Below are 25938 nucleotides of genomic sequence, written 5' to 3'. Positions count from 1 at the left end.
ATGACCCCATCCCGTGAAAGTACCGAGGTTCGCCGTATCAACGTTGTTCCGGGATCTGCCGGGTCACGTGGCCAGACGGGCCATTATGGCGGCGCTTTTTTTCATGTGAACCTTGACGTAACCGAGTCTGTCTGATTAGTGTGATTAGTGATGAGCTCGGAGATTGCATTGGAATTGTCATCAGACGGACATCACCAGCTTGTCGATCAATAGGAGTCTATCAAATTTTTCTTTGATCATCTGCAAACGTCTTTTTACACATTCCTGTCAGCCTAGAAAGCGCTCTCGGTCATGGGGCTGCCGCAATGGTCCAGCCGGTCTGCCATACAGCCAAGACCTGGATGTACCTAGTAACTCCCTTAGATACTGTCTCGGACAAAAGTTCCACAGCATAACTACTTACTGTAAAGGCTGAATTCCGCAGATGAGGACGGCAGCAGCAGCCGAGGTTGCGAAGAAGCTCACCCTTGAGCATGCAGCCTGCTGGTGAACCCGCCGACGATGGCGCCGACCGGGAGACGAGAACAAAGTCATGTTCATGACATCGATGGCTCTCCCGGTTGTCGGCCCGAAATAGTCGCTGAACACGCCGGTGATAATCTGTCGATAATACAGCGATAAGACCAAAAATATCGGTGGAAATATGCGTTGGGAAAAGAGACCGAGAGATTGCGATATTTCCGGACGGCACCGCTGATAGACGAACATGATGGGATTCCATGTGTAACTCGTGGGAGATGACACCTGACGCTGGGGCCTCATCTTGGTCTGTAAGGAAGATGACGGCGGTGCTGAGGGCCACCGTGAGCCATTGTCTGAGCTGGGCCAGTTTCGTGGACTCTGGAGGTCGTCATCGGTATTGAATACCCCTGTCTGCACGCCTTCTGTGCGACGTCGGGAATTTGGTTGCCAACCACAGCGGGAGATGGTTGTCGCTTTCGACCTCGTTGACCATTGCCATCGGGACCTATTTACCGGCATTGGAAAGAATTAGGTTGAATGACTGTCCATGATTTGTTGAAGGAGAGACCTCGAAGGCGCCATTGCTCGAGCATGAGGAGACGGTTGTTTCGGGTTTATCGTGCCTGGCGCTCTCTTTTGTTGTCAGTATACCAGGACGATGGCAACCTCCTTTGTCGTTGTGTGACGGAAGTGCATCCCTTGTTTTGAAGCATAGGCAAGAGGATGACCAACCGGTCTAGTTCGATGTGAGGAGGCGTGGAATGTCCCAGGGACGACCACATTGGTACCTGTCTCAGCTTGACATGACAAAGTGATGCTGATGGTCAGATTTGTGTCATAGTATTTGCATAATGCGTACATTTCTTCGTCTGTATTTCAGAAAATAGGACGGTACGTCACCAGCTTAACAAGAACTTCGAATAATCATAACAACAAGAACGAAGGTGTTGGTATGTTGCGAAGAAATAAACACCCTTGATTGAAATACAAACTATACAAGCCATCAGATGGGCGGTGGCTTGCTGGCCCGTCTGTTTTTACTGAACCTACTTCATTAGACCGTCAGACCTGCTCACCATGTCCTGCGTCACTGAAATCCCTGAGAAGATAGTCTCAAGGACAGGCACAACGGCTTGTTATCAAGGTGCATACCCAAAGACTAGCTTCCCGTCATTATCGTGTCTCAGCAGGCAACTTTGTCAATAAAATCTTCCCAAATATGGAGGATGACAGTCGGATTCGCTTCCTCGCATTTGAAGTAAGGGGAGACCGCACCTTTATGTCCATCGATGTCAACAACTTTGGCTATAATTCTGACACGACGCGCGAAACGAAGACGATCCTTCCAGTCTATGTTCTGGCAACATAAGAGAAAGGGCTGGTTCGTCGTCAGATGGCCCCAGGAAGACGGACCTCTTGCTACGATGCTGGCGGAGCTCCATCGACTTACTGGCTTTGATGCCATCACACCATTTCTTGCGAATTTCAATGCACAGGTTGTCTATGGCAGCCCTCGGGTAGTCTCTACGCATCGGTAGTGCTTAGCGAAAGTGGTACGGCATGGGTGAGCATTTGCAACTTTGGCGTATGGATACTCCTGCCGTTTGGTGGACAGATAGTAGAGATATAGTGGGGAGCTTTTCCCTTTCCTTTCGATGATTTAGCACTTATAGTCTGACGTGATTATGGTCGATTCAATACAAATTTACATTAACCATTTGTGTGGGTTTGAGGATATGCCTGGATTCTTTCCAAGGAATAAAGGTATGATAAGACTGCTGATTCTTTTGTAGTTTATATGTTGACGAAACATTCCTAGAAGAAAGTAGATTCTGACTAGTCCATGATATTATTTGAGTACTCCTCTAGCTCCGTAGAATTTGTGTTAACTACATTAATCACTCCCCGACTATTTCCTGCACAAAACTAGATATATGTTTATAGAGAAACGAGATAAAGCTGGAAGCCCGTCACTGTGATCGACGGGAGTCGGGCCAAGTGGAGATGGCAAGCCGACGATCTTATTTCCGCCTTAGACTTTTCTCCGCAACACCTCCGTCTCTTCACCACTGTTCTTATCGCAACAACCACCTGTACTACTCCGACAGTGCTCTTTCTATCTTTACATTGATATTATCGATCAATAGATATAATTCAAGCGCCCATGCTTCCCATACGTTTACTCCGCGGGATTCCCTCCGTGCGCCCCGTCGCATCCTCCTCATCACCATGGCTTCAACTCATCTCCGGCCAACGAATCCCCTCATATGCTGTACGTCACTGTCCATGCTTCACATTCAGACCCAACCCAAACAAAAGACAGGACATGAAAATCTAACAAATCCAAACCCACAGAACCAAACTCGCTCTATAACAACCACCCAACCCACCCTCTTTTCCTCCTCCTCTTCAGTTTCCTCCTCCCCCTTCCGCCTCAACAGCAACAACAGCAACAATACCCCCCAACAAACCCCGAACACGACACCCCCGAATCCGAATATGCATCAGACAAATACACCCCCTACAAACCCAAACGCACCTGGCCCCGGACATGCGCCGCCTCTCCCCCAAGCACCAATTCCGCCTCGAGCGCAAATACCGCCGTCGCGCGGCGCTGAAGTTCGCTCGGCCGCAGTGGATGAAGATTACGAAGCTGGTGCAGTGGGGGGTTATTAGCTGTATGTCCCCCCCTTTATCTCCCTTTCTTTCCCTTTTTTGGGTCGGTTCTGTGCTTTGTCTCTCAGGCTGTCTTTATGCTCCTGTCATCAGATGGTAGATGTGCTAATCTGACTGCTGCTAGTTGTCTTGTTATATGCGGTGCTCTTCATGGAGTGGGATGAGCGGGGGAGTCCGTTTGATGATGTTCGTGTATTCCCCTCTTTCTCTCTCTTTCTCTTGATTCAGTGGGTTGATTGTTGGCTGGTTACTGACGGTGTGATGTTATAGCTACGCAATGCTGTCTTCGGCGCTGTAAAGGGCGCGTTCTCGACTCCGGCGCCTCCACGACCGGTGCAGAAGGGTGATCAGTCTAGGGAGTAGAGGGTTGGATTTCGATACTGTCCTGACTGATAAGGACTGGATAGATACATTGTATCAACATGGAAAATGCAAATATGTATAACAAGGATAGAATGTACAATACACTACTTCCTATACCAATTCTCACAACATACACAAACCAAAGAAAGAATACACAAATCAATTCATTCATTGCCGTATCAAATATCCTAACTACAGCGCTTTTTTTCTTTTTTTCTTTTCTTTTTTTCTTAGTTGTAAGGAATGCAAATGAAGCCATAAGAAGATTCCGCTTGCCCATGCTCTTCCCAAAAGCCAGTCAGTCATCAAATGGGAAGCTCCGTTCCTTCAGTCATTAAATCATTTCGTTTCGCCGTGGCCGTTCATGTAGACGGATTGAATGCATCCAAAAAGAGAGAGAAAAGGAAAAAAGAAAAAAAAAAAAAAAAAACTCCGGAAGAGAAAGCCAACGCCGTCACACACACACTCCGAAAAGAGATCAACGTGAAAGCAATGATAGAGGCATTTGGAAGGAAACCAAGAGCAGGGTGGAAAGAAAACCGCAACGCCGTGTCATGACCATCAATTGAGGGTGTCGAAGGAGCCCGTTGGCAGCTATAGTCAGTGCAGTATCAAATATAAAGAAAAGAGAAAGAAAATAAAAATTAACCAAGAATGTCTGGCGTAGTTACAGCCAGTTGCTGACGCCATTGACCCGTGGGGACAGCCGGTCGTTTTTGGGAGGGGCATCCAGTGCCAGCTCCAATTTGGGTGGCTGTTCCGGGAGAGCACTCTTCTGAGGGCTGCCAGGAACCTTGGTGGGCGACTTCCTGGGCGAGCCCAAGTCGGGTCGGGGTGGCCCTTCACGCACAGCCAGGTACGGCCAGTCGTCTTCAATGGCAGCCACAACCCAGGTCCGCAGACAGTCGTGGACCGAAGAATAGAACTTCTCCTTACAGGTTCGCAAGCTGCCACCCATGACCTTCTCGAGCCCCGAGGCCCGCAGCTCCGCCCGCAGCTGGTTCCGATGCTCAATGGACGGGAGAGAGGCCACCAGGCCATTCATCAGGTCCAGGTGTGCGGCCAGATAGTTGGTGGCATCCCACTCAACACCGCCCACGTAGGGTGCGGCGGGCACCGGTGGTCGGGGAGTCGGGAAATGTCGCTCGCGGTAGCCGCCCGAGGCTAATTGCCCGGTCTGCGTGATCGGGATCACATTCATATGGTGGAGGAAAATCCAAAACACCTCCTTGGTGACATTGGTGACCTCCTTGCACCACACCCGGTAGGGCCGTGACTGGTAGATATTGGCAATAAACGCCAAAGGCTGGTTGTCTTCGGCGGGAGTTGGATCGCGCAAGTAGGATAGGATCCGGGCGGCGCGCGCGGTCGCATCTTGATCCGACGACGCGGCAGAAAGCTGCGTGAAGATAATGGTGATGATAATCCCGCGGGTAGTATACTCGCTCGGGCCCTTCTTTTCCTCGTCGAACAACATCTTTAGCAGCGCCGGAAAGAGCTCTGCTTCAATCTGGGTCAGATGATGCAGTGCGATCGAGGTGGTGCAAATGCCCTTCAGACACAGCAGCGTTTCGTGGAGCAGGTTATCCTCGTGCTCCTCCCTGTCCGGCGTTAGCACGTCGGTCCATCCGAACGGGACCAAAATACAAACCTCCATTCCACCTTCATGATACGATAGAGCAGCTGAACAATCTCGTCCATGCCCCCCTCACAAATAAATGTGTCGACCCAACTCACGGTCTCGTTCCGCAAAAGGAGCCGTAGCTTGTGCATCTTGCCGACCTCGATCATCTCCGGTTTCTGGATCTCGCGTAGATAGTGTACAAAATCCGATGGGTCAGCGGCTGTATCCTGACAGGCCGTGGCAGAAAGGGAGGTGGTCGAACTGGCAGGCGTCAGGACTTTCGACAATGTCGCGGGTTGTGTAAAGTCTCCCGATTTGGGGCGACGGTACGAGCTGCCACTTTCCGGCCGAGGCTTCTTGGGGGACGAAGGGGTCTTGGAGAAGTTAAAGCCGCGGCTTCGCGAGCGCGACCGGGATCCCTTTCCATCATGGCTCTGCCGTTCGTCCTTCTGATCATTCTTACGGCCCCGACGGCCGGTACTGTCATTCGCATACACACTGGCCCCGGCGCTGTGGGGAGTGTTGCTCTCCGTTCGATCCTTCTGGATGAAGTCCACTTTGATACTCGTATCCAAAGACCTCATCTTGTCCCTCACGTTATGAGGAATGTTCCTTGCATCCTACATGGCGGTCAGCATCACACCATCTTCCAGGAGTGGCGAGAAACGAGGTCTGTCGGCACTTACCAGCAGCTTCTCAAATTCGCTCTCAAGGTCCTTGGCATTTAAGCGCTTTTTCAATTCAGCCTCGTGCTCTTTCGCATTGAAGGCCGAGATTGCCGCCTGAACCCGGGAGACGCGCTGCGGGCTTTGTTCCGGACGTTGCTCGAACTCGGGTCGAGCTGCGGGCCCCGACAGACCTCGGGGCCGTCCGTGTCGAATAGAAGTGGAATCCTCTTCATCAGTTGGAGACGGTTTACCGGCCGGCAAGTGGTGGGACGATCCGAAGAAATCCTTGACCTTGCGGCCCCCGGCAAAGAAGTCCGACTTTGGTCGAGGTCGAGGCTTTAAACCCTCACGGTTCGACAGAGACGGCTGTTGGAAGTCATAGAAGTTGCGCTGCTGTGCAGGACTGTAACCCTTGGGCGTGTAGAGAGAGACCTCTTCCTGCAAGGTTCTCCGCTTTCCCGGTGATTGGGGTGCACCGCCCCGGTGCGAGAAGGAGTCGTTCGGATACCCATTCCAGGGTGGAGAAGACAAGTAGTCACCCAGGTCTGTGGGGCTTCGGTTTTCTTTATCACGGGAGCTCTTGGACTCTTCCGACTTTCTCCCGCCCTGGGAGCGTTTCAAGATGGCTGTCAGGCTGTTGGCCGACTTGGCCTTCTTGGGTCTCAAGTTGGATGATTCTTCGGGGGGAAACTCGTCATTCTTCTGGTCCTTTCGCTCCATGTAATTCTTCAGAGACTTCAGCGATACGGCACTCTTGGTCTTCTTGTGCAGGGTATTCTTCTCCTGTTTCTCTAGCGACCGCTGGAACGACAGTCCGTCCGCATCGCGGTTGGGAATGATCTCCGCCAGCGGTTGGTTCAAGGTGGCGTAGGCCTGGTCGCGGGGTGATACGAAAGAAGGGCCAAACGACGGTCCCTGGAGTCGTCTGGCTGCGGCGGCATCGTCTGCGGATTGGTTTCTCCGATGGCCCTTGGAGGACCAGATCGAGCGAAGGACGGACGGTTTGGTGGGGGAAGCACGAGTGGCATCATCGAAGATCATCGGTACCTGAACGCTGGGAGTCATCTCGATCGTCTTTGACCTGAAAGGAGACGGTATTAGCATATTCTATGGTTGCACAACGTAGGGTGGGCTGGTCGCCGCAGACATACCGTGAGGATAGGAAGCAAACAATCGATGGGCAAAGCAATCACCCCGGACGTCTCCCAGAAATAGAAAGAGACCGAAAAAGAAAAGAAAGCGAAACCGACCCGAGTGAAGCAAGAACGAACAAGAAGCAAATCGTGGATTAACAGAAAAGAGACGACATTGACAAGTGTAGAGGGCCCACGAGCACGAAGGGAAGGGAAGGGAGTGAGATCAAGAGAAAAAGGTCAGGATAAGGGGAGTCGGAGAGAATGGTGGAGAGGGGGAGAATGGGGAATGGAGGAATGATAAGGTGAAACGGCCAGATGGAAACCACAACAACCGTGGTCAAGTAATTAATGCAGGTATTTCAGATTGAATCTATCAAGTATGGATCGATCGGAAGATCCATCGCCATAATAATCCCTACTGGTATGTAAGAATCCCTCTGGTAACTACTGCATAACTACGTAGTTCACTATGTTTTCCCCACCGGACGAAGCGCTATAACCGGAGGGTAAACATGGTGGTGGTTGCGGGGGTAACGGGTTTTTTTGGTGTGTGTCTAGATACGAGATCTTTGGATCATTCCTGCATGTCTCTCTCTCTCTTACACGGTCGGATTTGCACGGATTATCTGCCTTGACTATAGAAGAAGAGAGATAGATCACTGATGTTGTGGTTTATGATCACGGTCTTCCCCTCTTCCCCAGAATACCCATCGATTGATCGCCTTCCACGATCTGATGTATCGAACAATATGCCCGTTATCTCCCCGTTCGACAGCCCATGTGCCCGACGACTTACATGTGCAGATATCCTACTAGTGATTGTGAGGCATCTTAATACATCTTGCAGAATGATGTTGACGCCATCGTCCATGATCTTCGTAGTACCATGGATCAGTATCTTTGATCCTCGATCGCAGAGGAGTCAACGCCAAGAAGGTGATCGGTGGGGTCAGAATCCAGTTTTATCCGTGTGATTGGGGAACGAACCATGGCAGCAGAATGGCCAAGCATTGGCATCAGTACTCTGGGGTCATATCTATACCCGTATGCTACTCTCGAGGAAGTGATACTAGACTTCGATTTTATCTCCTGAACATGTACTTGTGAGATGGTTGGGCTGATTTCCTCCGATATCACCAACCATGGAGATCCTTCCTTGTCTAACTTCCGAGAGCAGCGCCCGAAACGCCAGACCCAGGCTTTCCGTCGGTGTTATCCGGGTTCTTGACGGACGCACAAAACTCACCTGGTTGACTGGACTCCGGTTTGATTTCACGTTCGTTTCTTGACCCAATTCTCGCAAATCTCGATAGTGTCGCGTCGGCAAGTTGCGCGATTCGACTCCACTAAACCGTTGCGCAATCGGGCGGTGTCGGGACTGCCCCTCCAAGGTACGACGTTCATTCAGGGTCTCAACAGTCGACTGACATCGAATGACAAGACCAATAAATCCAATCACGTAGCAAGAGAAACTACAGACGAGGTAAGCTTAGACTCCATTCGAGTCACTGCACTTTTCTCCCCGTTCTCGCGGCTGACCTGGGCCCTCACAGTCCCGCAATGAATTGCCCCTCACGCACCGACGATACCTTGGAACACCCGGACTGGAATCAAAATCCTTCAGCTCTGAGTGCGGATACCACCACTCGCAATGACTTCAATAGCATCGCCAATGCGAGACTTCACAGGAGACATGCCCCCGGGATGATGGGGGACCAGGAGGATGAGATCAGGGCGTTGCAGTCGACAACACACTGTTTCGAAGCGGACAGACCGGGGCCCGAAAAGACCCCCGGCGAGATGATCTCGGCCACCTCTGGGAGTGAACCACCCCAGAGGAACAGCCGATCATCTCGCCGTTCTTGCAACGAATCTCTAATCTCATCCTTTGTCCGGTATCTCGCCCGCAGCATCGCCAAATTTGGCCGATTTGTGGGTCCGGGTTTCCTGATCGCCGTCGCCTACATTGACCCCGGAAACTACTCCACCGACGTGGCGGCGGGTGCCGAATTTCGATATGCCCTTCTCTTCATCGTGCTCCTGTCGAATCTCTTCGCTATCTTCTTGCAGTCGTTGTGCATCAAGCTGGGCACGGTCACCGGGCTGAATCTGGCAGAAAACTGCCGCGAACACCTGCCCAAGTGGTTGGTGATCATTCTTTACATCTTCTCCGAAGCTGCCATTGTGGCGACAGATATTGCAGAAGTATGCCCCAGTCCCTTCGATCTGAGGCAGGGCATTAATGTTCTTTCATAGGTGGTTGGCTCGGCTATTGCGCTCAATCTACTTCTGAAAATCCCTCTGGTGGCCGGTTGTGCTATTACGCTGGCGGATGTCCTCTTCATCCTCATCTTCTACCGGCCCAATGGTGCCATGTGGGGGTTGCGTTTGTTTGAATTCTTTGTCATGGCTCTGGTGTTGGGGGTAGTCATCTGTTTTTGCATCCAGCTCTCCCTCATTAAGGATCAGTCCGTGGGAAACGTCTTTCGAGGATACGTGCCGTCGTCGGCGATTGTGAAATCGAAGGGGTTGGTTTATCTCTGTCTTTTTATTTTGACCCACAGAGAGTAGAGGCGATACTGATGGAGCATCTAGGCTATACCAAAGCTGTGGCATTCTCGGTGCCACCGTCATGCCTCACTCCATGTTCCTCGGCAGCGGTGTCGTCCAATCCCGACTGAAGGAATTCGACGTCACAGAAGGCTACGTGGACCCGTCCGTCTGTCTAGGAAGTGTCGACGGAGAGGTCAAGTACAGACCGTCAATCCAAGCAATCCAAGGGTGCATGAAATACTCCATCGTCGAGCTAACCTTGTCTCTCTTCACGTTTGCCCTCTTCGTGAACAGCGCCATTCTCATCGTCGCCGGTGCCTCCCTCTACGGCACGTCAGGAGCAGACGATGCTGACCTCTGGGGCATCCACCATCTACTATCCACCTCAATCGCCCCAGCCGCCGGCCTAATCTTCGCCCTGGCCTTGCTCCTCTCCGGCATCTCTGCAGGAATCGTCTGCACCATGGCAGGGCAAATGGTAAGCGAGGGCATGCTGAATTGGAGTATGCGGCCCTGGCTTCGCCGACTCCTCACCAGATCGATCAGTATCATCCCCAGCATCATCATCGCCGGGGCCGTCGGCAAAGACGGGCTCGACAAGACGCTCAACGCCAGTCAGGTGGTGCTGAGCGTCATCCTGCCGTTCGTCACGGCGCCACTAGTCTACTTTACCTGCCGCAACCGCTACATGACGGTCTCGGTCGATAGAGTCAGCCACGGCGCGGACGAGCCGGCCGAGGGGGTAAAGATGCGGAACGGCTGGCTGGTTTCTGCCGTTGCTGTAGTGGTCTGGGTGATCATTGTAGTTATGAATGTGGCATTGCTGGTGTTGGTTGGAATGGGGAAGGCTTAAAAGGTCTTACTGAATAAGGGACAGATCAGAATGTGTCAAATTGTAGTGTCCCTTGAAAACACACTGTGGAGCGGAACATTGATCAATAATATGCTAGCAACGTCCGGTGTTCAAAACGTGCGCATCAAGTCAATTTACAGGAAATATAAGAAAAGAAAGTCAGAAGACGCAAATATGCTGCCCAAACTCCTCGCTTCCTGCCATAATAGAAATAACTCCAAGCTCGTCCATCGTCTCAAACGGCGTATATCATCCCCGTATAGCACCTATCAACCCAACCCCCCAGCCGGCTCCTTCACCTTCGCCGGCTCGGGCGGCTCATCAATAAACTGCGGCGGCGCAACCTCATCCTGCATAAAGCTCGGGACCGCCCCCTCGCCCACCCCACTCTCAAACATACTCTCCTCGCCCAGCGCCTCGAGCTCAGCATCCAAATCCGCCTCATCAACCTCATCCGGCACATCATACGCCCTCGAAATACTATCCTGAATCTCATTCCCCATGTCCATCAGATCAGCCATCTCATCCTGCATGCGGTCGATCTTGTCGATGTCGATATTGCGATACTGCTTCTTCAGCGTCTTCGTCGTATCCTTCATGACGTCCACGGTCGTCATCGTGTTCTTGAGATTATCTGTCATCATGCCGGCCTGCTGCATGTTCCAGGACTGGCCTTCGAGCTGGTCGCGCTGGGATTCGTACTGTTTGCGTCGTTGGAGGACTTTGAGGGCTTTTTGTTTGAGCGCCGTTTTGCCCGGCCCGTCGCGCATCTTGCTGATTTTGGTTTGGTAGGTGGTGAGTTCGCTGTTTAGGGAGGTGAGTTTTACGTCGAGGGTGGAGATGCGGTCTTCGACCTTGGAGGGGTTAGTTACTACCTTTTTTATGGGGGTTGAGGGATGACGTGGGGTTGGAGGGGGCTTACATTGGTGATAGCGCCGTCCAGCGTCGGCTTTGGAGCCGCGCTCTTGGATCCGAAGAGTCGGTTCATGGTGTTCAGCGTGGGTAGTTGAATGCGTAGTGTAGTGTAGTGTGAGGTGAGAATTGATAAAGTGGCACTGCGGGGTGAACAATACTAGCTAGTCTGCCTAGTAGTCGGTCGATAACTTTCCACCGTAGGTAGATTCGTCCAATGATATGATCAGTCACGATCAGATCGTGACACCATCTGATACACTGGGGTTTGGACTGTGGGATGATATGACTTGTCTCATGTGCAGCTGTCAGGTAGATACTTATTAAGTGGTTATCGCTGCCTATGATGACCAGTCTAGTGCGGAGGCCCACGTGACATGGTTGTCTGTATATGTGTTACATTTATTACCAGAGGGGCGCCAGTTTCAGGTAACAGTGGTACCAAATGTTATAGGGAGTATCTGTTACACAGACCGTTAAGACAGAGCATTATAGTCAATAAACTGTTCTAGTCTTAAGCATCAACACGTGTGGACGTTATTCCTCTTGATCTATCTTACAATACCTGTTCAGACAGAAGTACCGGTACGTGCATTCCCATATCACCCATGTGGTCAGTGCGGTACCTACGGAGTAGACTTGCCCTCCTCAACTGGTAACGATTGATCAAGTAGTATTTAAGGGGATGGTGGGAGGATAGTACTAGATAATTAGAGAAATATAGATACTCTAATACAGTCAAATTGATTCAATTTAATGAGTCAAGAGAAAGAAATATCTGAAACAAGAGCCTAAATCCCCCACTACTTCCAGCCTTCTCGCCTATCTTCCCCGCCGTCCATGCCTGAGGTTAGTCAGAGACCACCTTTACCTAGGTAATTATCAGTTTACTGTATTTCGCTGATTCCAGACCACACTTCTCTCCCTGCCTCCTCATCGGTCATTCAATATATCCTCTGTTGATCGAGATTGATCTCTTCCGATCATTCTCTTCTCTATCAACCCCCCCCCCCCCTTCTCACGCCTTGTCGTGGTGTTCCTCCATTCCATCCTAACTGGCCCACCACTAACGACGCTGACGACGGAGGGTCCGGCTGATCCCTTCTTTCTCCTCTTCCTTCTCTGCCTCCTCTTCCTCCTCTCGCTTCCCCGTTCGGTGGTCGGAACCTGCACTTCCCTCGACTGCTTGCTCCTCTCTTCTCTGTCGCCACAGTGTACGGGTTATTGTGATTGATTTTCGGATTTCCTTTTCCCAGTCACTCTTTGGGTTGTGAAGGTAAGCGCTGTCCCATGCTTCTCCTCATTCTCCTCCCTGTCAGCCTCAAGTAGTGCCTGCCAGCTTGCCCCTCGTTACCACCACACTCTCCCTTGATGAACCCACTCTTCTGTCCACGTTCTGCTCGCAATCATACTCGCTACCCTTTTGGTCGGACCGCATCCTGAATCCCGACCATGTCTGCTCCCATATCTGCGGCCGACAATGCGGGTCGTACAACGTCGAAACTTGGACTTCAATTTGCTGACGTGCTCTCCCCTGCATCACCAGCGCTAGGTCGCTCCGACCGTGTTTGTGTCTTCGCGTTTCTGACGGTCTTCCCCGGCTGGCATGATATGCTTCGATCGAATTGACCCCACTCCAGAACCGCTGATTTTACACCCACAACTCTTTCAACCACACGCATGATCGCGCATCGCACGAGTCCCGGTACCCTTTCCCTTTGTCCGTTGACACCGGTCTCCATATAAAAATCCAACAAAGAAATCAAGGGGAGAGAGAGAGAGATAGTATCGAAGAAACGGCCTCGCGCGAGCGCTTTGTGGTACCTTTGTTTTCTTTTTCCATGAGCTGTTTTTCGCCCAGCTATATAATTCATCATGTTTTGGCGTTTCGGGGGATATGCAAGTATCTCCTCCATTGATACCCTGCTCGACAAGCCTGATGTCTCGCTCGAGGAGCTGCTGGACGAGTCCGAGCTGGTCCAGGAGCTCAAGCAGCATAATACGAAACTCATAGAATATTTACGCGATGATAATGTCTTGAAACGGCTTATGGACTATGTGATCGCGCCCAGCCTGGTGAACGACGATGACGAGGATGAAGATGAGGATAAGGACAAGAAAGAGAAAGAGAACAAGACCGAGAATGATACCCATGACAGTGATGCGGCGGCCGAGGGACAGGAAGATCCCTCGGAGGAGAAGCGCGGGGATCCGTTGAAGGACATCTTGAGCCCGGAGGACCTGGATAAGGCCGAGAAGGATCGCCTCAAGCGCGCTTATATTGCCTGCGAGATTCTGTCCTCCGAAGTGTGGTCCATCATGGAGTCGGTCATGCTCAACCCGCGCGCGCTGCGAGACTTCTGGGGCTTCCTGAGGAGATCGCCGGCCCTGGATTCCGTCCAGGCGAGCTACTTCACCAAGGTCAATGAAACCTTGTTCGACAAGAAGACCGGTGACATGCTCGATTTCTTCAAGTCGCTCGACGGGATTATCCCCGCCTTCCTCCAGCACATCGACAATCCAATGGTCATGGACCTGTTGCTGAAGATTATCAGTCTGGAAAAGGCCGAAGGGGGCCAGGGGATTGTCGAGGTGAGTTCGATCATCAAGAGCGGTGTTTCCTCCCCCGTCTGTTACCCCTACTAATGGACTTTTGACAGTGGTTGAAAACGCAAGACTTAATACCGACGCTCCTGTCCTATCTCTCCCGCGACCACCCTGACTCGGTCCAAACGTCCGCCGGCGATTTCCTCAAAGCCATCATTACCATCTCCGCCAACGCGACCCAGAATGACCAATCCTGTATTGGTCCCAACAGCCTGACTCGCCAAATGGTCTCCACGCCATGCATTGAGAGCCTGATCCAGGCGATGCTTCTGGGTGGGAACACCCTCACCGTCGGGGTCGGGATCGTGATCGAAGTCATCCGAAAGAACAATTCGGACTATGACCCGGAGAACATCAACAGCCCCGAGACCATGCCCTCCACCTACGACCCGATCTACCTCGGCAACCTGCTGCGCCTGTTTGCGAAACATATCCCCGACTTCATGGCGCTGATCCAGAGCTCGAGGCACACCGTGAAGGACGGCAGAGACGTGAAGAGTGTCGAACGAGGCCAGCTGAGCTCCGCATGGGGTGCCAAGATTGAGCCCCTAGGGTTCGACCGGTTCAAGACCTGCGAGTTGATGGCCGAGCTGCTCCACTGCAGTAATATGGGCCTGCTGAACGAGCCCGGCAGCGATGACTACGTCGAGCAGCGGGATGCGGACCGCGAGCGGCTGGCACGGGAGGGCGCCTTCAATCTGCACCAGGAAGAAACCTCGGTTTTTGACGGAAACGACTCGACCACGGACTTTGTGAATGGGTCCGTCATCGGGTATGGCTCTCCCGAAGGCTCCAAGATCACGGCGGGCGAGGACGGTTTCGACGAAGTGAGCTCTTCCGGGGTTCTTATCGACAAAGAGAAAGACGCTGGCGTTCCAGGTGCCCCTAGCGGCGAATCCCAGTCGGAGCGGACCCCGGCGACAGCGGAAGCTTCTCCCGCATCAGGGGCAGACCCCTCGATCAAGGAGCACGATGGCCAGCCGAAGCCAGCTGTCCCGGCCATTTCAACGCCTGAACCATCCCAAACGCCCCCATCCGATCCGCTTTCTCCTAGCACGCTAGGTCTCACAGACCGGATTGGAGAGGTTTCTCTCAACAATCAGACAGGCCTGGAGGAACCCAAGGCTTCTTCTGCGGTGAGCTCGGGTGAGCTGGCAGAATCGTTGCAGAGCGATCCCTCGCAGTCCTCTGCGCCCATGTCCTCCAATCCCGAGGCGGTCCCTGCGCCTCTCTTTTCCGCAAGCCAGCAGGGTCAGCAGGAGACGCCTCAGCCCGACGCTGCGGATTCCGAAAACAACGCTGCACAGGTGCAGCAGATGCATCCGGATGTCCAGGTAGATACAAACGGTCAACCTGTGGTAGGTGACTATCTCAAGATCATGTTTGTTGAGAATCGGGTCGTCCCCACCATCTTGGTAAGTATCGCCCTTCCATGGAAGGTCTCTGGCATCAGAATTAATCATTCTTACAGGGCTTCTTCTTCCGGTTCCCCTGGAACAATTTCCTCCACAATGTGGTCTATGATGTGATCCAGCAGGTCTTCAACGGGCCCATGGAGCGCGGCTACAACCGCGCATTGGCCATCGATGTCTTCGAGACTGGCCGTATCACGCACGCCATCGTCGAAGGGCAAAAGCGAAGCGACGAGACGCAACGGGCCAAGCAGATCCGGCTCGGGTACATGGGTCATCTGACCCTGATCGCGGAAGAAGTCGTCAAGTTCGGTGAACGTCACCCACCCGAGCTCCTTTCGCCAGCAGTGATGGACAGCGTGTTGAACCCGGAGTGGATCGAGTACGTGGAGCAAACGCTCTCCGAAACTCGCGAGCGCGACAATGCGATCCTCGGCGGAGTACGACCGGACATGGCGATCGGGCATCGTCAGGGCACGGCGAATACCGGACAAGGTACGAGTACTTCGTCAGCCCTTGCCGATGCGGGGTTGAACGGTCAGATGGGAGGAAACTCTGGCTTCCAGGGCTTCGACGCGAACCAGGGGAGTGTCTCTGGAGGGGCATTCGGGTTTGGGGGCAATGGCGGCTCTTCGCTAAGCGGGTTTGCCAGCTCGAGTGATGACGAGGACGATGACATGGAGGACCAAGACGATAGAGCTGGGGGTGATGCATCCGCAGAAGGCGGTCCTGAAAATGTGGGTGACGATTTTTTTACCGATGTTGACATGAGTGACCCATGAGATCTTATACTATGACGATTCTTCCGTTTTACCGTTTGACCCTTCTACCCTTTGATACCCTGTCTGTTTGCTCCATGTCCTCATACTTGTCTTTCTGCGTGCGTGACCTTCTATTGGGTCGTTTAGCAGGAAAGATGCGCATGATGGAACATGAATGTGGAGGTCGTTGAGACTATGCATCTAGAGCATTGAATCCACCAATTCTTCCATTCTAATATGACGCCATGCTTTAAACTTCCAATTCCCTTGGTTGTGTCTGGGTATTTGCTAGTCATTTTAGGCATGCCTGAAATTTTGTTTTTTATTGTGCCCTTGAGCGATGTCAATGTGATTTCAATGCATGGTACTTATATTGTTTTTCTTTCAATTGTGATGTGTTTCTTCTGCGTTGCATAGCGTGTCGACAGTCAGCATGTATACGAATGACTGGACTTTGCTGACACTGCATCCCCCATAGGCATCGACAAACTCCACCAGCCAGCCGATCCCGATTCTTCCTCCGCCTCCCGCTCCTCTGAGTCTCGGGCCGTCTCGCGCACGGCGCCAGCTCGCTGCCCGACTAGCCAAACAGAAGGCGCAGGTTGCCGAAAACGGGGAGCACGACGGCGAAGACAAGGACCGCGAGTCCGAGCATTCGAACCCCCAGGGCACAGATGTCCAATGGCATACCAATCCTTTTGTCATTGCAGGGTTGGACGACGACGCTGACGGGCAAAGTGCCCCAGCGGGAGCGGCATTCCCCTCGACCGACCTGTCCAAGGATGCCCCCTTTTCCTCCCCTCCTTTCGCAGAATCCGGATTCAGCCCTCCGGACTCCTTATCCTCGAACTCTTCCGACGACGGGGAGGACGATTCCGGCCACGCCCGGGGCAAGGAGCGCGCCCCCCTAGAAGTCGACGACGACGACGATGACGACATGGGCGAGATGGTCGGACCATCCGGCGGGTCAGGCATGAATGACTCGTCAGACGAGGAAGACGAAGCCATCATGAACGAGTCCCTGGGGTACCCCGACCTAGGCGCAGAACGATACAAGACCTTCCGACGGTCCCGGGCCGGGGCGTCCCCCTTTGACGATGACGACGACGACCAGAATGATAGCAGCGACGGGGAGGACGACGGACTGGTCGAGATCCTTGTTCCTGGACGAAAGCCTTCATTATCTGACTGAACTGAACTAACTACGATTGCCAATGGGGCCATGGAGATGAAATATGAATGACAAGATTCCCTAGATTTGTGCCAGTTATGTGATTTTTTCCTTGTTGTTGTTTGTTTGTTTTGGGCGGGGACTGTGGTTTACGTTTGTTTTCTTTTTTTCGTTGATGTTCTGTTTATTTTTCTGTGTACTTTGTGTGTGACTGGTTTCGATCCGATGATTGATGTACTATATTGACTGCATTGGCATACCTTATGTATATGTTCTTTCCCCCTTTTTTTGGAGTGCAATGCAAGCTTGGCTTTGATATGATATGATCTTGATGAGCGGGGGTAAGGTAGAAGTACGCAGGACAGGTGGGATGAGGAGAGCCTCTTCTTCCTTCTCCTTCTCCTTCCCCGTCTCCTAAACTATACATTGCTCGTTGGCTTAGGGTGGTTGCAACCGTTTGATCTATGGTTTGATGGGATATGATTTTGATATGGTATGATATGATTGAATGGGTGGGGGTTATACTGAACATGATCGGTACGAAGCATGTGGATGCTCTCGATGCTTATTTTCAGCTGGATTGTTATATGGATTCATGCAATGTTATGATCGATTGATTGATCGACTGGTAATTGTTTATGCATTGTGGATAGCAGGAAATGTCACTATTCAGGTTAAGCTTTGCAGGTGGATGCTATTGATATGCAAATCTTCTCTGACAGTATGAAGTGCGATACTGCAGGTATGACCTGAATTTCTCTGCTAGACTAGATTCCTTAGACCGGGATAGATGATTATTTATTATAACAATCTAGATTTCAAATATCCCGTCTCCAATCTCAAGATTGAAAGATCGTGTTGATTATGAAGAGCCGCGGGGGGTGTGCAAAAAAAATAAAAAGTGGGACACCGCATTCATCATGTATCATTTTGCATTGGTCCGTATGGATCCTGCCCCTCCATCTTTTATAACTCTTGCGACATCTTGAACCTCGATCAACCCAGAGCTTGGCAGAATTTAGGCAAATTGGATATAATTTCGTTGAGAGCTGATCATGGCGACGGATTCAGGACTTCCGTCAAGGTGGGTTATGTCTTTTATCCTGTTTAATCCATTCGTATACCTACTGTAGTGCATTGCAACTACACCTAATAGACACAATCTATACACCCCGCTATAGAATCAAATGAACTAACACCACACAGTCACAATGACGCAACTCTAACCAACTACACCGCACTCCTACAATGGATGACCACCAACGGCGGCGACCTCCACCCGGCCGTGCAAATCGCGCGCGACGACCACCGCGGCGTGCACCTGCAAGTCAAACAAGACCAGCCCCCGCTCCCCAGCAACACAGAGGTCATCCACACGCCGCTGGCAGCGACACTCTCGTACTTCAACGCCATCGACCACCGCCCAGCTAACTCGGCCGTGGCGTTCCCCGCGCACGGGTTCCATCTGCCGCAAGCGTTTGTCGACGCTGTTGGCCCTGAGGAGACGTCTATCTTTTTTCTGATTGGGCAGTATCTGCGTGGTGAGGATGGGTTTTGGGCGCCTTATTTGAGGTCGTTGCCGCAGCCGGGGGATCTGACGACGCCGTTGTATTATGAGGGGGGCGATTTGGAGTGGTTGGGGGGCACGAGTCTGTTGGCTGCTAGGGAGCAGAAGAGGGTGTTATTGCTTGGGAAGTATGAGGCTGGGGTTAGGGAGTTGGGGAGGGTTGGATTTGAGGGAGTCGAGAGGTTTACTTGGTTTGTGTTCTCCTTTCATTCGTTTTGTGTTTATCTCTTCCTTTTGTTCGACTTGTGTTGACGGGATAGGGACCTGTATCTCTGGGCGTCGACCATCTTTGTGTCGCGGGCTTTCTCGTCTAAGGTCTTGTCGGGTGTCATCCCTGACTCGGATCTGCCGGAGGAGAGCGTCTCCGTTCTTCTGCCCTTCATCGATGTCTTGAACCATCGGCCGCTGGCTAAGGTGGAATGGCGCGCTGGCAAAGATGACGTGGCTTTCCTCACGAGGGAGAATGTTGCGGCCGGAGAGGAGATTGCGAATAACTACGGTCCGAGGAACAACGAGCAGTGTGGGTGTTCTATCCTTACAGCCCCAAAAGACAAACACTGACCATCTACCCCAGTGATGATGAACTACGGCTTCTGCCTCTCCGGCAACCCGTGCGACTACCGCACTGTTGGCCTGCGCGCACCTCCAGGGAGTCCGTTGTACGTGGCCCGGCAACATCAGCACCAGATGTATCCCCAGCTGGCCGCAGACGCAGACGACCACTACTACGTGTTCAACGTGTTCTATCCACTGCTTGCGCCGGACACCGCCATGGAGCATTCGGTCTTTTCGCCGGCGCTCTTCAACGCCGTCTCCGTCCTGGCGGCCAACAACCGCGAGCTGGAGACCCTGGAGATCTCCGAGGCTGGGATCCGCATCCCCGACGGATACGGCAACTCGCGCACCATCCTCTCGGCCCTCAGCCAGATCATCATTGAGCTGATCACCCATATCGTGAAGCTGAAGACATCGGCCCCCGACTCGCCGACCCCCACCAACCTCAAGCAGACGCACGCCAAGATCTACCGCGACAGTCAGATCCTCCTCTCCGAGACAGCCCTCGTCATCGCATCCTGGACATTGAACCGCGCACGCCAGCACAACTACCGCGGCAGCTGGGATGAAACCAAGACGCTTCTCAGTGCTCACATGCGCGGCATCCCAGCCGGTAAATTCTCCAACGAAGTGCAGTCCCGCGTGCAGGTGAAGATCCTCGAACGCCCATCCCTCCTCCACGACAACGGCGAACTCTTCTCAGCAGACGAGCTCGTCCGCCTCCTCCCGTCCGAAATGCAAGACCCAGCACGAGTCAGCTTCCAACAGATCTCAACGACAGCCGAACGCGCCGTTCCCGCCCTGCGCGACAGCCCCGACGCATCGCCCTTTGCCTTCCCGATGTTCCTGTGTCTGGTTGCTGCCGCGCACCGTAACTCTGTTCGTCTGTCCTCTCGTCTAGGCAAATGGGTCGGCTTTCTCCTCGAGCATTACCCGCCTCCGCCGGAGGATGTGCTGTGGGCTGTGGAGGACGAAGACGACGAGTATCTTCTTAGCGCGTTTGACGAGGCGCTTGAGACTATGCGGGAGCAGAGCGAGGCCGCGTTCTCTGGTTTGGGGGCGTTCACCGGCGACTGGAAAGGCGACTCCTGGTGGCTGTCTCCTAACTGGCTGCGGTGGGCGTGGATGGCGGTGGAGCAGGAGAGTGTCCAGGTGCCGGATAACCCACTGGGGTTGCTCAGTGGGGGGGCAGGTGGGCAGGTGATGCTGTCTACGGTGAACTACCTGTACGTGCCGGAGGACCATCGTAGTTAGACTTGACTGGATTATCTATCACACATTGATCAAGTAGTAACTGTTATATCCGCATAAAATAAATGACATAATCAAGCATAACACCCACACATCTTTATACCCGCTGACTCAGATTAAACATCACGTGATTCGTCCCCACCAATCAGGACGTTGTCAAAGACGGATATTCAGCAGGGCGCAGGAATTGCCCCGAGACGACATCACCTCTTCTCCTCTACCACCACCCCGTTCACCCCCTCCGTTCACACCAATTGGGACCCAACACCGCCCCAACACAGCTCGCCCAAGATGATATCTCGAGCGGCGGCTCCCTCGCCCTCCACCCTCTCCCGGTCCCTCCGCGTCCAGGGCCGGCCGGCCGCCCGCTCCTTCGCGACCGTTCAGGACAACGCTCCCCCCGTCCGGCACCATGGCGGTCTGCAGGACCAGGACCGCATCTTTACGAACCTTTATGGTCACCATGGGGCGGATCTCAAGTCTGCGATGAAGTATGGCGATTGGCATCGGACGAAGGATATTGTGTTGAAGGGGCATGATTGGGTGGGTATCTCTTTTACCTCGGGGATGTTGCTTTGTGTGGGGGGATAATGGGATTGGGAGACAGAAGGAGAAGGGGAGACAAGCGATGTGGGAGAGAAGTCGTGTGCTAATGAGGGTATCTGTTGCAGCTTATTTCCGAAATTAAGGCTTCCGGTCTTCGTGGTCGTGGTGGTGCTGGGTTTCCGTCGGGTTTGAAATATGTGAGTTCCTTCATCCTTCAATGCTTTTGGGGTAAACCGTGGAAAGAAAAGAGGGGAAAAGAAGAAGAAGAATCTAATAATGTAGTCTTTCATGAACTTCAAAGATTGGGACAAGGACCCCCGACCCCGGTATCTGGTCGTCAACGCGGACGAAGGCGAACCCGGAACGTGCAAGGACCGCGAGATCATGCGCAAGGACCCCCAGAAGCTGATCGAAGGCTGTCTCGTCGTCGGACGGGCCATGAACGCCAACGCGGCCTACATCTACATCCGTGGCGAGTTCTACCACGAGGCGACGGTGCTGCAGCGCGCCATCAACGAGGCCTACGCCGCCGGACTCATCGGCAAGAACGCCTGCGGAACCGGCTACGACTTCGACGTCTACGTGCACCGCGGCATGGGCGCCTACATCTGTGGTGAGGAGACCTCGCTGATCGAGTCGATCGAGGGCAAGGCCGGCAAGCCCCGCCTGAAGCCGCCCTTCCCCGCCGCGGTCGGTCTCTTCGGCTGCCCCAGCACCGTCACCAACGTCGAGACCGTCGCCGTCACCCCGACCATCATGCGCCGCGGACCCAACTGGTTCTCGCAGTTCGGCCGCGAGCGCAACGCCGGCACCAAGCTGTTCTGCATCTCGGGCCACGTCAACAACCCCTGCACGGTCGAAGAGGAGATGTCGATCCCGCTGCGCGAGCTGATCGAGAAGCACTGCGGCGGCGTCCGCGGCGGCTGGGACAACCTGCAGGCCATCATCCCCGGCGGCTCCTCCACGCCCGTGATCCCCAAGTCCGTCTGCGACGACCAGCTCATGGACTTCGACGCCCTCAAGGACAGCCAAACCGGTCTGGGCACGGCCGCCGTCGTCGTCATGGACAAGTCCACCGACATCGTCCGCGCCATCTCCCGCCTCTCCACCTTCTACAAGCACGAGTCCTGCGGTCAGTGCACCCCCTGCCGCGAGGGCAGCAAGTGGACCATGCAGATGATGCAGCGTCTCGAGACCGGCCGCGCCCGCGAGCGCGAGATCGACATGCTCCAGGAACTGACCAAGCAGGTCGAGGGCCACACCATCTGCGCTCTGGGCGAGGCCTTCGCCTGGCCCATCCAGGGCCTGATCCGCCACTTCCGTCCCGAGCTCGAGGCCCGTATCCGCGAGTACTCGGCCGAGATCGGTCAGGGTGGTCCCTACGCTGGTGGATGGCAGCCGGAGGCTCGTGCCGAGGGAAAGCTGATCTCGCCGGGGATGTAAATTAATTTTTTTCCTTATTTTATTTATTCATCATTTTATTCTTAAACTTGTTCGTTTATTTACAGCCTTCGAGGAAATTTAAAAATTGAAAAATGGAACTTGTCTAGGTGGTAGTGTAAGAGTGGGAGATACTGTTTTTGTACTTTTTGGATAGGACTTGTTTAGTATCGCCGTCTTCTTTTCGGCACTGTTGTTATTTTTACTGTTGTTGTTGTTGTTACCTTCTATCGAATCCGCCATGTACAGAGTTAGAGTTCAATTCCAGTTCAATTCCAATTCAGGTCCATATCAGGTCCAGTTTAATCCCAACTATCAACTAAGCATTTCTCTATTTGATGTACCTTCTTGATATAGTCCAATCCCAACATCAACTAGATCATGTTCTTCCATTTCACACACCTTGCAATATATCAGATACAGACAATCATTGATACTATCTATCCATGCATCTATATAGGATTCTCTTATGCCTGTAGGACCTAGATATAGATGTATGTATCCATCATCCATCCCTTCATCTCTATCTATCAATCCTATGGGCGACTTGATTTATAGTATACTATAAGGTGAAGTATCAGGAGCTTGACGTACCCTGTTGAAGGTACTACTAACTGACGGACTACGTGCTGATACTATCTTGAGTCCTAAACATGGAATGGGTGGTGGGTAGATATTATCTGGATACAAATGGGGGCTTAGGTAGATATACAGTAAGCAGGTAGTAGACAGGTAGTAGGTGACTAGATGAGTAGTATATAGTAGGCATGTAGTAAGCATGTGGTAAGTATGTAGTAAGTAGATAGTAAGTAGATAGTAAGTAGATAGTAAGTAGATATGTAGATAGTATGTAGATAGGAAGCAGGTAGTAGGTAACTACACAGTAAGTAGGAAGCAAGTAAAAAAACAAGTAGAAAGCAAATAGAAAGCAAGTAGAAAGTATAACACACTACTTTATACTTTATATTATTGATAGTAACTGATAACTACTGACCGACCTCGTATACTACTCTAACTACACATAGCAATGTCCTGAATAATTCCCCTAATGCAATGCAATTAATATTAACTAACCTCTTGGGCTACTTTAAAAGCACATATGTATGTATCATTGCCCTGATTCCCCCAACGCATGCAATGCATGTACCTATCAATGCAGCATCCCATATCTCCACCCCCTTCAGTAATCACCGCGGTAGTCTCAACGTAGCTCTTCCCACGAATGCATTAAAAAAGGATCACTCGTTCTTCTCCTCCTGATTCCCCTCTTTACTCTCCCCGTGTGTATTCCCCCCTGTCGAGTCCTCCTTACTCTCTCCATGCGTATCGTCCTCTCCCAAGCCCTCCCTCCCTTCACCAATATCGTCCATATGGATATCATCAGGAGGAGGATTAGGATTCCGCTTTAAAAATCTCTTCTCCCGCCATCCCATTCCCCGCTTATACTCCACCCACATCAGGCCCAACCCCGCCGCAAGAACCAGTCCTAGAAAGGTGAAGCACCATCCCCAGCCCATGCCGTTCAGCATATAGTCGATGACGGCTGCGCCGACGGCGCCCAGCCAGCAGCGCACGAGGTTGCAGGCTGCACTGGCTGTGGCGGCGCGGTCAGGGAAGAGGTCGACGAGAAGGGTGTTGAGCGTGTTGAGGGCCGCTATGAAGGAGAAGCCCATTATGAATTGTAGGATGAGTGGGACGGCCAGGTGTGCGCGCCGCTGTAGAACCCAGCCGTAGGGGAGGAAGGTCAGCGTGGCGAGTGCCATGATGGGGAAGAAGGTCTGTAGTCTGGTTTGCTCGATTGGGAATCGTCGTAGGTCTTCGCCTTTCTTGCGGTCCACGGTTATGCCCAGGCGGTGCGCGGTGCGGCGGTAGTTGAGGTCGAGGAGTTTGCCATTGAGGATGGCGCCGATGCAGGCGCCGACGCCGAGGGGCCTGTCATACAGTCAGTATACTTCTTTTTCTTCCTTTCTTGTCTTTTTCAGAGGATGGGGTGATGAGGAAACATACAGAAAACACAACCCAATCTGCAAGACATTCAGTCCATACAGCTTCCCAAACAGCGTCGGCGTACTCGTCAACAAAGCAACATTGGCCAGCATCGCCAGCCCAACAAACGATATAATAATCAAAGCGTCCATCTCCAACAGAATGGCAAACGCCGGCAACGGATTCGGAAACGCAAGTTTACGCGGACAGCGGTCATCTCCACGGGTCGTTTCAGGGCCTCCCCCTCCCCCTCCTGCCCCCCCCTCAACCATACTTCCCCCAGAAGAAGGTGGTGATCGTCGTCTCCGCGCAGTAACCCACTGCCAAACCGACATCCTCCACCACTCCGCCGGCACCACCCCCCCATCACCCACAACAACCCTCCCCGTCTCCGGCACAACAAGCACAAACACAACAAGATACCCACCACTAACAACGACCAAAAACCAAAACACCGCCCTCCACCCAAGATACCTACTCAACAGCCCGCCCACAACAGGCCCAATAGCAGGCGCAATCATCACCCCCGCCGCCATCGGCCCAATATAGTGCCCTCTCTCCGCCGGCGTCGCGATATCCGCAATCACACCATACCCGAACGCGATGGTCCCGCTGCTGCCGGCACTCTGGATACAGCGGAGGATCATGAGCGCGGCGTAGCTGTTTTGCAGGGCCAGGCCGATGTTCGCTGCGGTGTAGATTGTGAAGGCGACGATGTAGGCTGGGCGGCGGCCGCCGGTGTCGGCGAAGGTGCCCATGAAGCTTGGGGCGAGGCCTTGGAGGATCATGTAGGTTGTTATGGTTAGGTTGATTAGGGCCGGGGTGAGGTGGTAGTTTTGGACGAGGGTCGGCATGACGGGGTAGTAGATTTGGCCGCTGAGGGGGGAGAAGAGCGAGGCGAGGCTGATCATTGTTATTATGAAGCGTTTTTGGGAGGTGGTGAAGGCTGAGTAGGCTGTTGTTGGGGGAGGCTGGGCCTGGGACTGGGCCTCGAGGGTGGATGGGGTGTCTGCTGTCATGGTGGTGGTGGTGGTGGTGATGGAGATAGGATGATGGCCTATATTCAGTATGAGGGAGAGGAGATGAGGAGAAGAGGACGAGGAGAACAAAAGAATAGAAGAGAAGGAGAAGAGAAGAAGAGGAAAGAATAACAAACTCCCGGAAACGGGCCGGAACCGGTTGAGTCTATAGACATAACATAGCACAACACACACCACAGCACTCTACAACAGTCAATACAGAAAATGATAGTAAATGCTCACGGCTTGATTAAAGTAACAGTCAAGAGAAAAGCCTCCCTTAAGGGGAGAAATCAATAGCGTACATAGCATACACTCTGGGTCGTCGTCTAGTGCAAGAATACAGGAGAGCAAGAAGAAAAGAAGAAAAAAACAC

At 52.7% G+C, this 25938-nt stretch overlaps 11 protein-coding genes across 11 annotated transcripts; 7 read left to right on the top strand and 4 right to left on the bottom strand.

The window, feature by feature from the left end:
- Window positions 1-24: 24 nt before the first annotated feature.
- P168DRAFT_187605 (uncharacterized protein) lies at window positions 25-1313 on the bottom strand. Its single transcript, XM_024832995.1, has 3 exons — window positions 404-1313; window positions 191-347; window positions 25-127 (listed from the first exon to the last, which is right to left on the bottom strand). The coding sequence occupies exons 1-2, from the start codon at window positions 979-981 to the stop codon at window positions 290-292; spliced, it is 636 nt and encodes a 211-aa protein (XP_024691214.1). The 5' UTR covers window positions 982-1313; the 3' UTR covers window positions 25-127; window positions 191-289.
- A 1590-nt stretch (window positions 1314-2903) lies between these two features.
- On the top strand, window positions 2904-3557 carry P168DRAFT_328641 (uncharacterized protein). Its single transcript, XM_024841375.1, has 3 exons — window positions 2904-3140; window positions 3263-3324; window positions 3409-3557. The coding sequence occupies exons 1-3, from the start codon at window positions 3014-3016 to the stop codon at window positions 3499-3501; spliced, it is 282 nt and encodes a 93-aa protein (XP_024691213.1). The 5' UTR covers window positions 2904-3013; the 3' UTR covers window positions 3502-3557.
- A 110-nt stretch (window positions 3558-3667) lies between these two features.
- Window positions 3668-4113, top strand: P168DRAFT_187587 (uncharacterized protein). Its single transcript, XM_024832994.1, has one exon. It carries the CDS (start codon window positions 3811-3813, stop codon window positions 4057-4059), a length of 249 nt encoding a protein of 82 aa, XP_024691212.1. The 5' UTR covers window positions 3668-3810; the 3' UTR covers window positions 4060-4113.
- P168DRAFT_272009 (uncharacterized protein) lies at window positions 3934-7196 on the bottom strand. Its single transcript, XM_024835296.1, has 4 exons — window positions 6945-7196; window positions 5812-6874; window positions 5153-5745; window positions 3934-5102 (listed from the first exon to the last, which is right to left on the bottom strand). The coding sequence occupies exons 2-4, from the start codon at window positions 6856-6858 to the stop codon at window positions 4169-4171; spliced, it is 2574 nt and encodes an 857-aa protein (XP_024691211.1). The 5' UTR covers window positions 6859-6874; window positions 6945-7196; the 3' UTR covers window positions 3934-4168.
- A 940-nt stretch (window positions 7197-8136) lies between these two features.
- P168DRAFT_187552 (NRAMP family metal ion transporter) lies at window positions 8137-10470 on the top strand. Its single transcript, XM_024832993.1, has 5 exons — window positions 8137-8320; window positions 8371-8412; window positions 8483-9134; window positions 9186-9457; window positions 9525-10470. The coding sequence occupies exons 3-5, from the start codon at window positions 8490-8492 to the stop codon at window positions 10333-10335; spliced, it is 1728 nt and encodes a 575-aa protein (XP_024691210.1). The 5' UTR covers window positions 8137-8320; window positions 8371-8412; window positions 8483-8489; the 3' UTR covers window positions 10336-10470.
- P168DRAFT_256166 (putative SNF7 family protein (Cta1)) lies at window positions 10297-11553 on the bottom strand. The gene is made up of 2 exons (XM_024834505.1): window positions 11258-11553; window positions 10297-11189 (listed from the first exon to the last, which is right to left on the bottom strand). Exons 1-2 carry the CDS (start codon window positions 11321-11323, stop codon window positions 10605-10607), a joined length of 651 nt encoding a protein of 216 aa, XP_024691209.1. The 5' UTR covers window positions 11324-11553; the 3' UTR covers window positions 10297-10604.
- A 1294-nt stretch (window positions 11554-12847) lies between these two features.
- P168DRAFT_187527 (SAPS-domain-containing protein) lies at window positions 12848-16215 on the top strand. The gene is made up of 3 exons (XM_024832991.1): window positions 12848-13839; window positions 13908-15269; window positions 15326-16215. Exons 1-3 carry the CDS (start codon window positions 13123-13125, stop codon window positions 16046-16048), a joined length of 2802 nt encoding a protein of 933 aa, XP_024691208.1. The 5' UTR covers window positions 12848-13122; the 3' UTR covers window positions 16049-16215.
- Window positions 16216-17479, top strand: P168DRAFT_187528 (uncharacterized protein). Its single transcript, XM_024832992.1, has 2 exons — window positions 16216-16391; window positions 16506-17479. Exons 1-2 carry the CDS (start codon window positions 16389-16391, stop codon window positions 17217-17219), a joined length of 717 nt encoding a protein of 238 aa, XP_024691207.1. The 5' UTR covers window positions 16216-16388; the 3' UTR covers window positions 17220-17479.
- Window positions 17480-18253: 774 nt separating this feature from the next.
- On the top strand, window positions 18254-20576 carry P168DRAFT_328636 (SET domain protein; the record flags this gene model as incomplete). The annotated part of the gene is made up of 4 exons (XM_024841374.1): window positions 18254-18282; window positions 18405-18956; window positions 19026-19285; window positions 19340-20576. The coding sequence occupies 4 exons, from the start codon at window positions 18254-18256 to the stop codon at window positions 20572-20574; spliced, it is 2076 nt and encodes a 691-aa protein (XP_024691206.1).
- Window positions 20577-20984: 408 nt separating this feature from the next.
- P168DRAFT_291749 (NADH-ubiquinone oxidoreductase 51 kDa subunit mitochondrial precursor) lies at window positions 20985-22852 on the top strand. The gene has a single exon (XM_024837467.1). The coding sequence runs from the start codon at window positions 21406-21408 to the stop codon at window positions 22558-22560; it is 1155 nt and encodes a 384-aa protein (XP_024691205.1). The 5' UTR covers window positions 20985-21405; the 3' UTR covers window positions 22561-22852.
- A 691-nt stretch (window positions 22853-23543) lies between these two features.
- Window positions 23544-25562, bottom strand: P168DRAFT_311948 (putative MFS transporter; the record flags this gene model as incomplete). The annotated part of the gene is made up of 3 exons (XM_024839536.1): window positions 23544-23572; window positions 23870-24489; window positions 24565-25562. 3 exons carry the CDS (start codon window positions 25560-25562, stop codon window positions 23544-23546), a joined length of 1647 nt encoding a protein of 548 aa, XP_024691204.1.
- Window positions 25563-25938: the final 376 nt, after the last annotated feature.

Source organism: Aspergillus campestris, assembly GCF_002847485.1.
Source record: "Aspergillus campestris IBT 28561 chromosome Unknown P168scaffold_9, whole genome shotgun sequence".
Lineage (NCBI taxonomy): Eukaryota > Fungi > Ascomycota > Eurotiomycetes > Eurotiales > Aspergillaceae > Aspergillus > Aspergillus campestris.
Note: the sequence above shows the minus strand (reverse complement) of the source record. Positions and strands in the feature narration are given on the sequence as shown.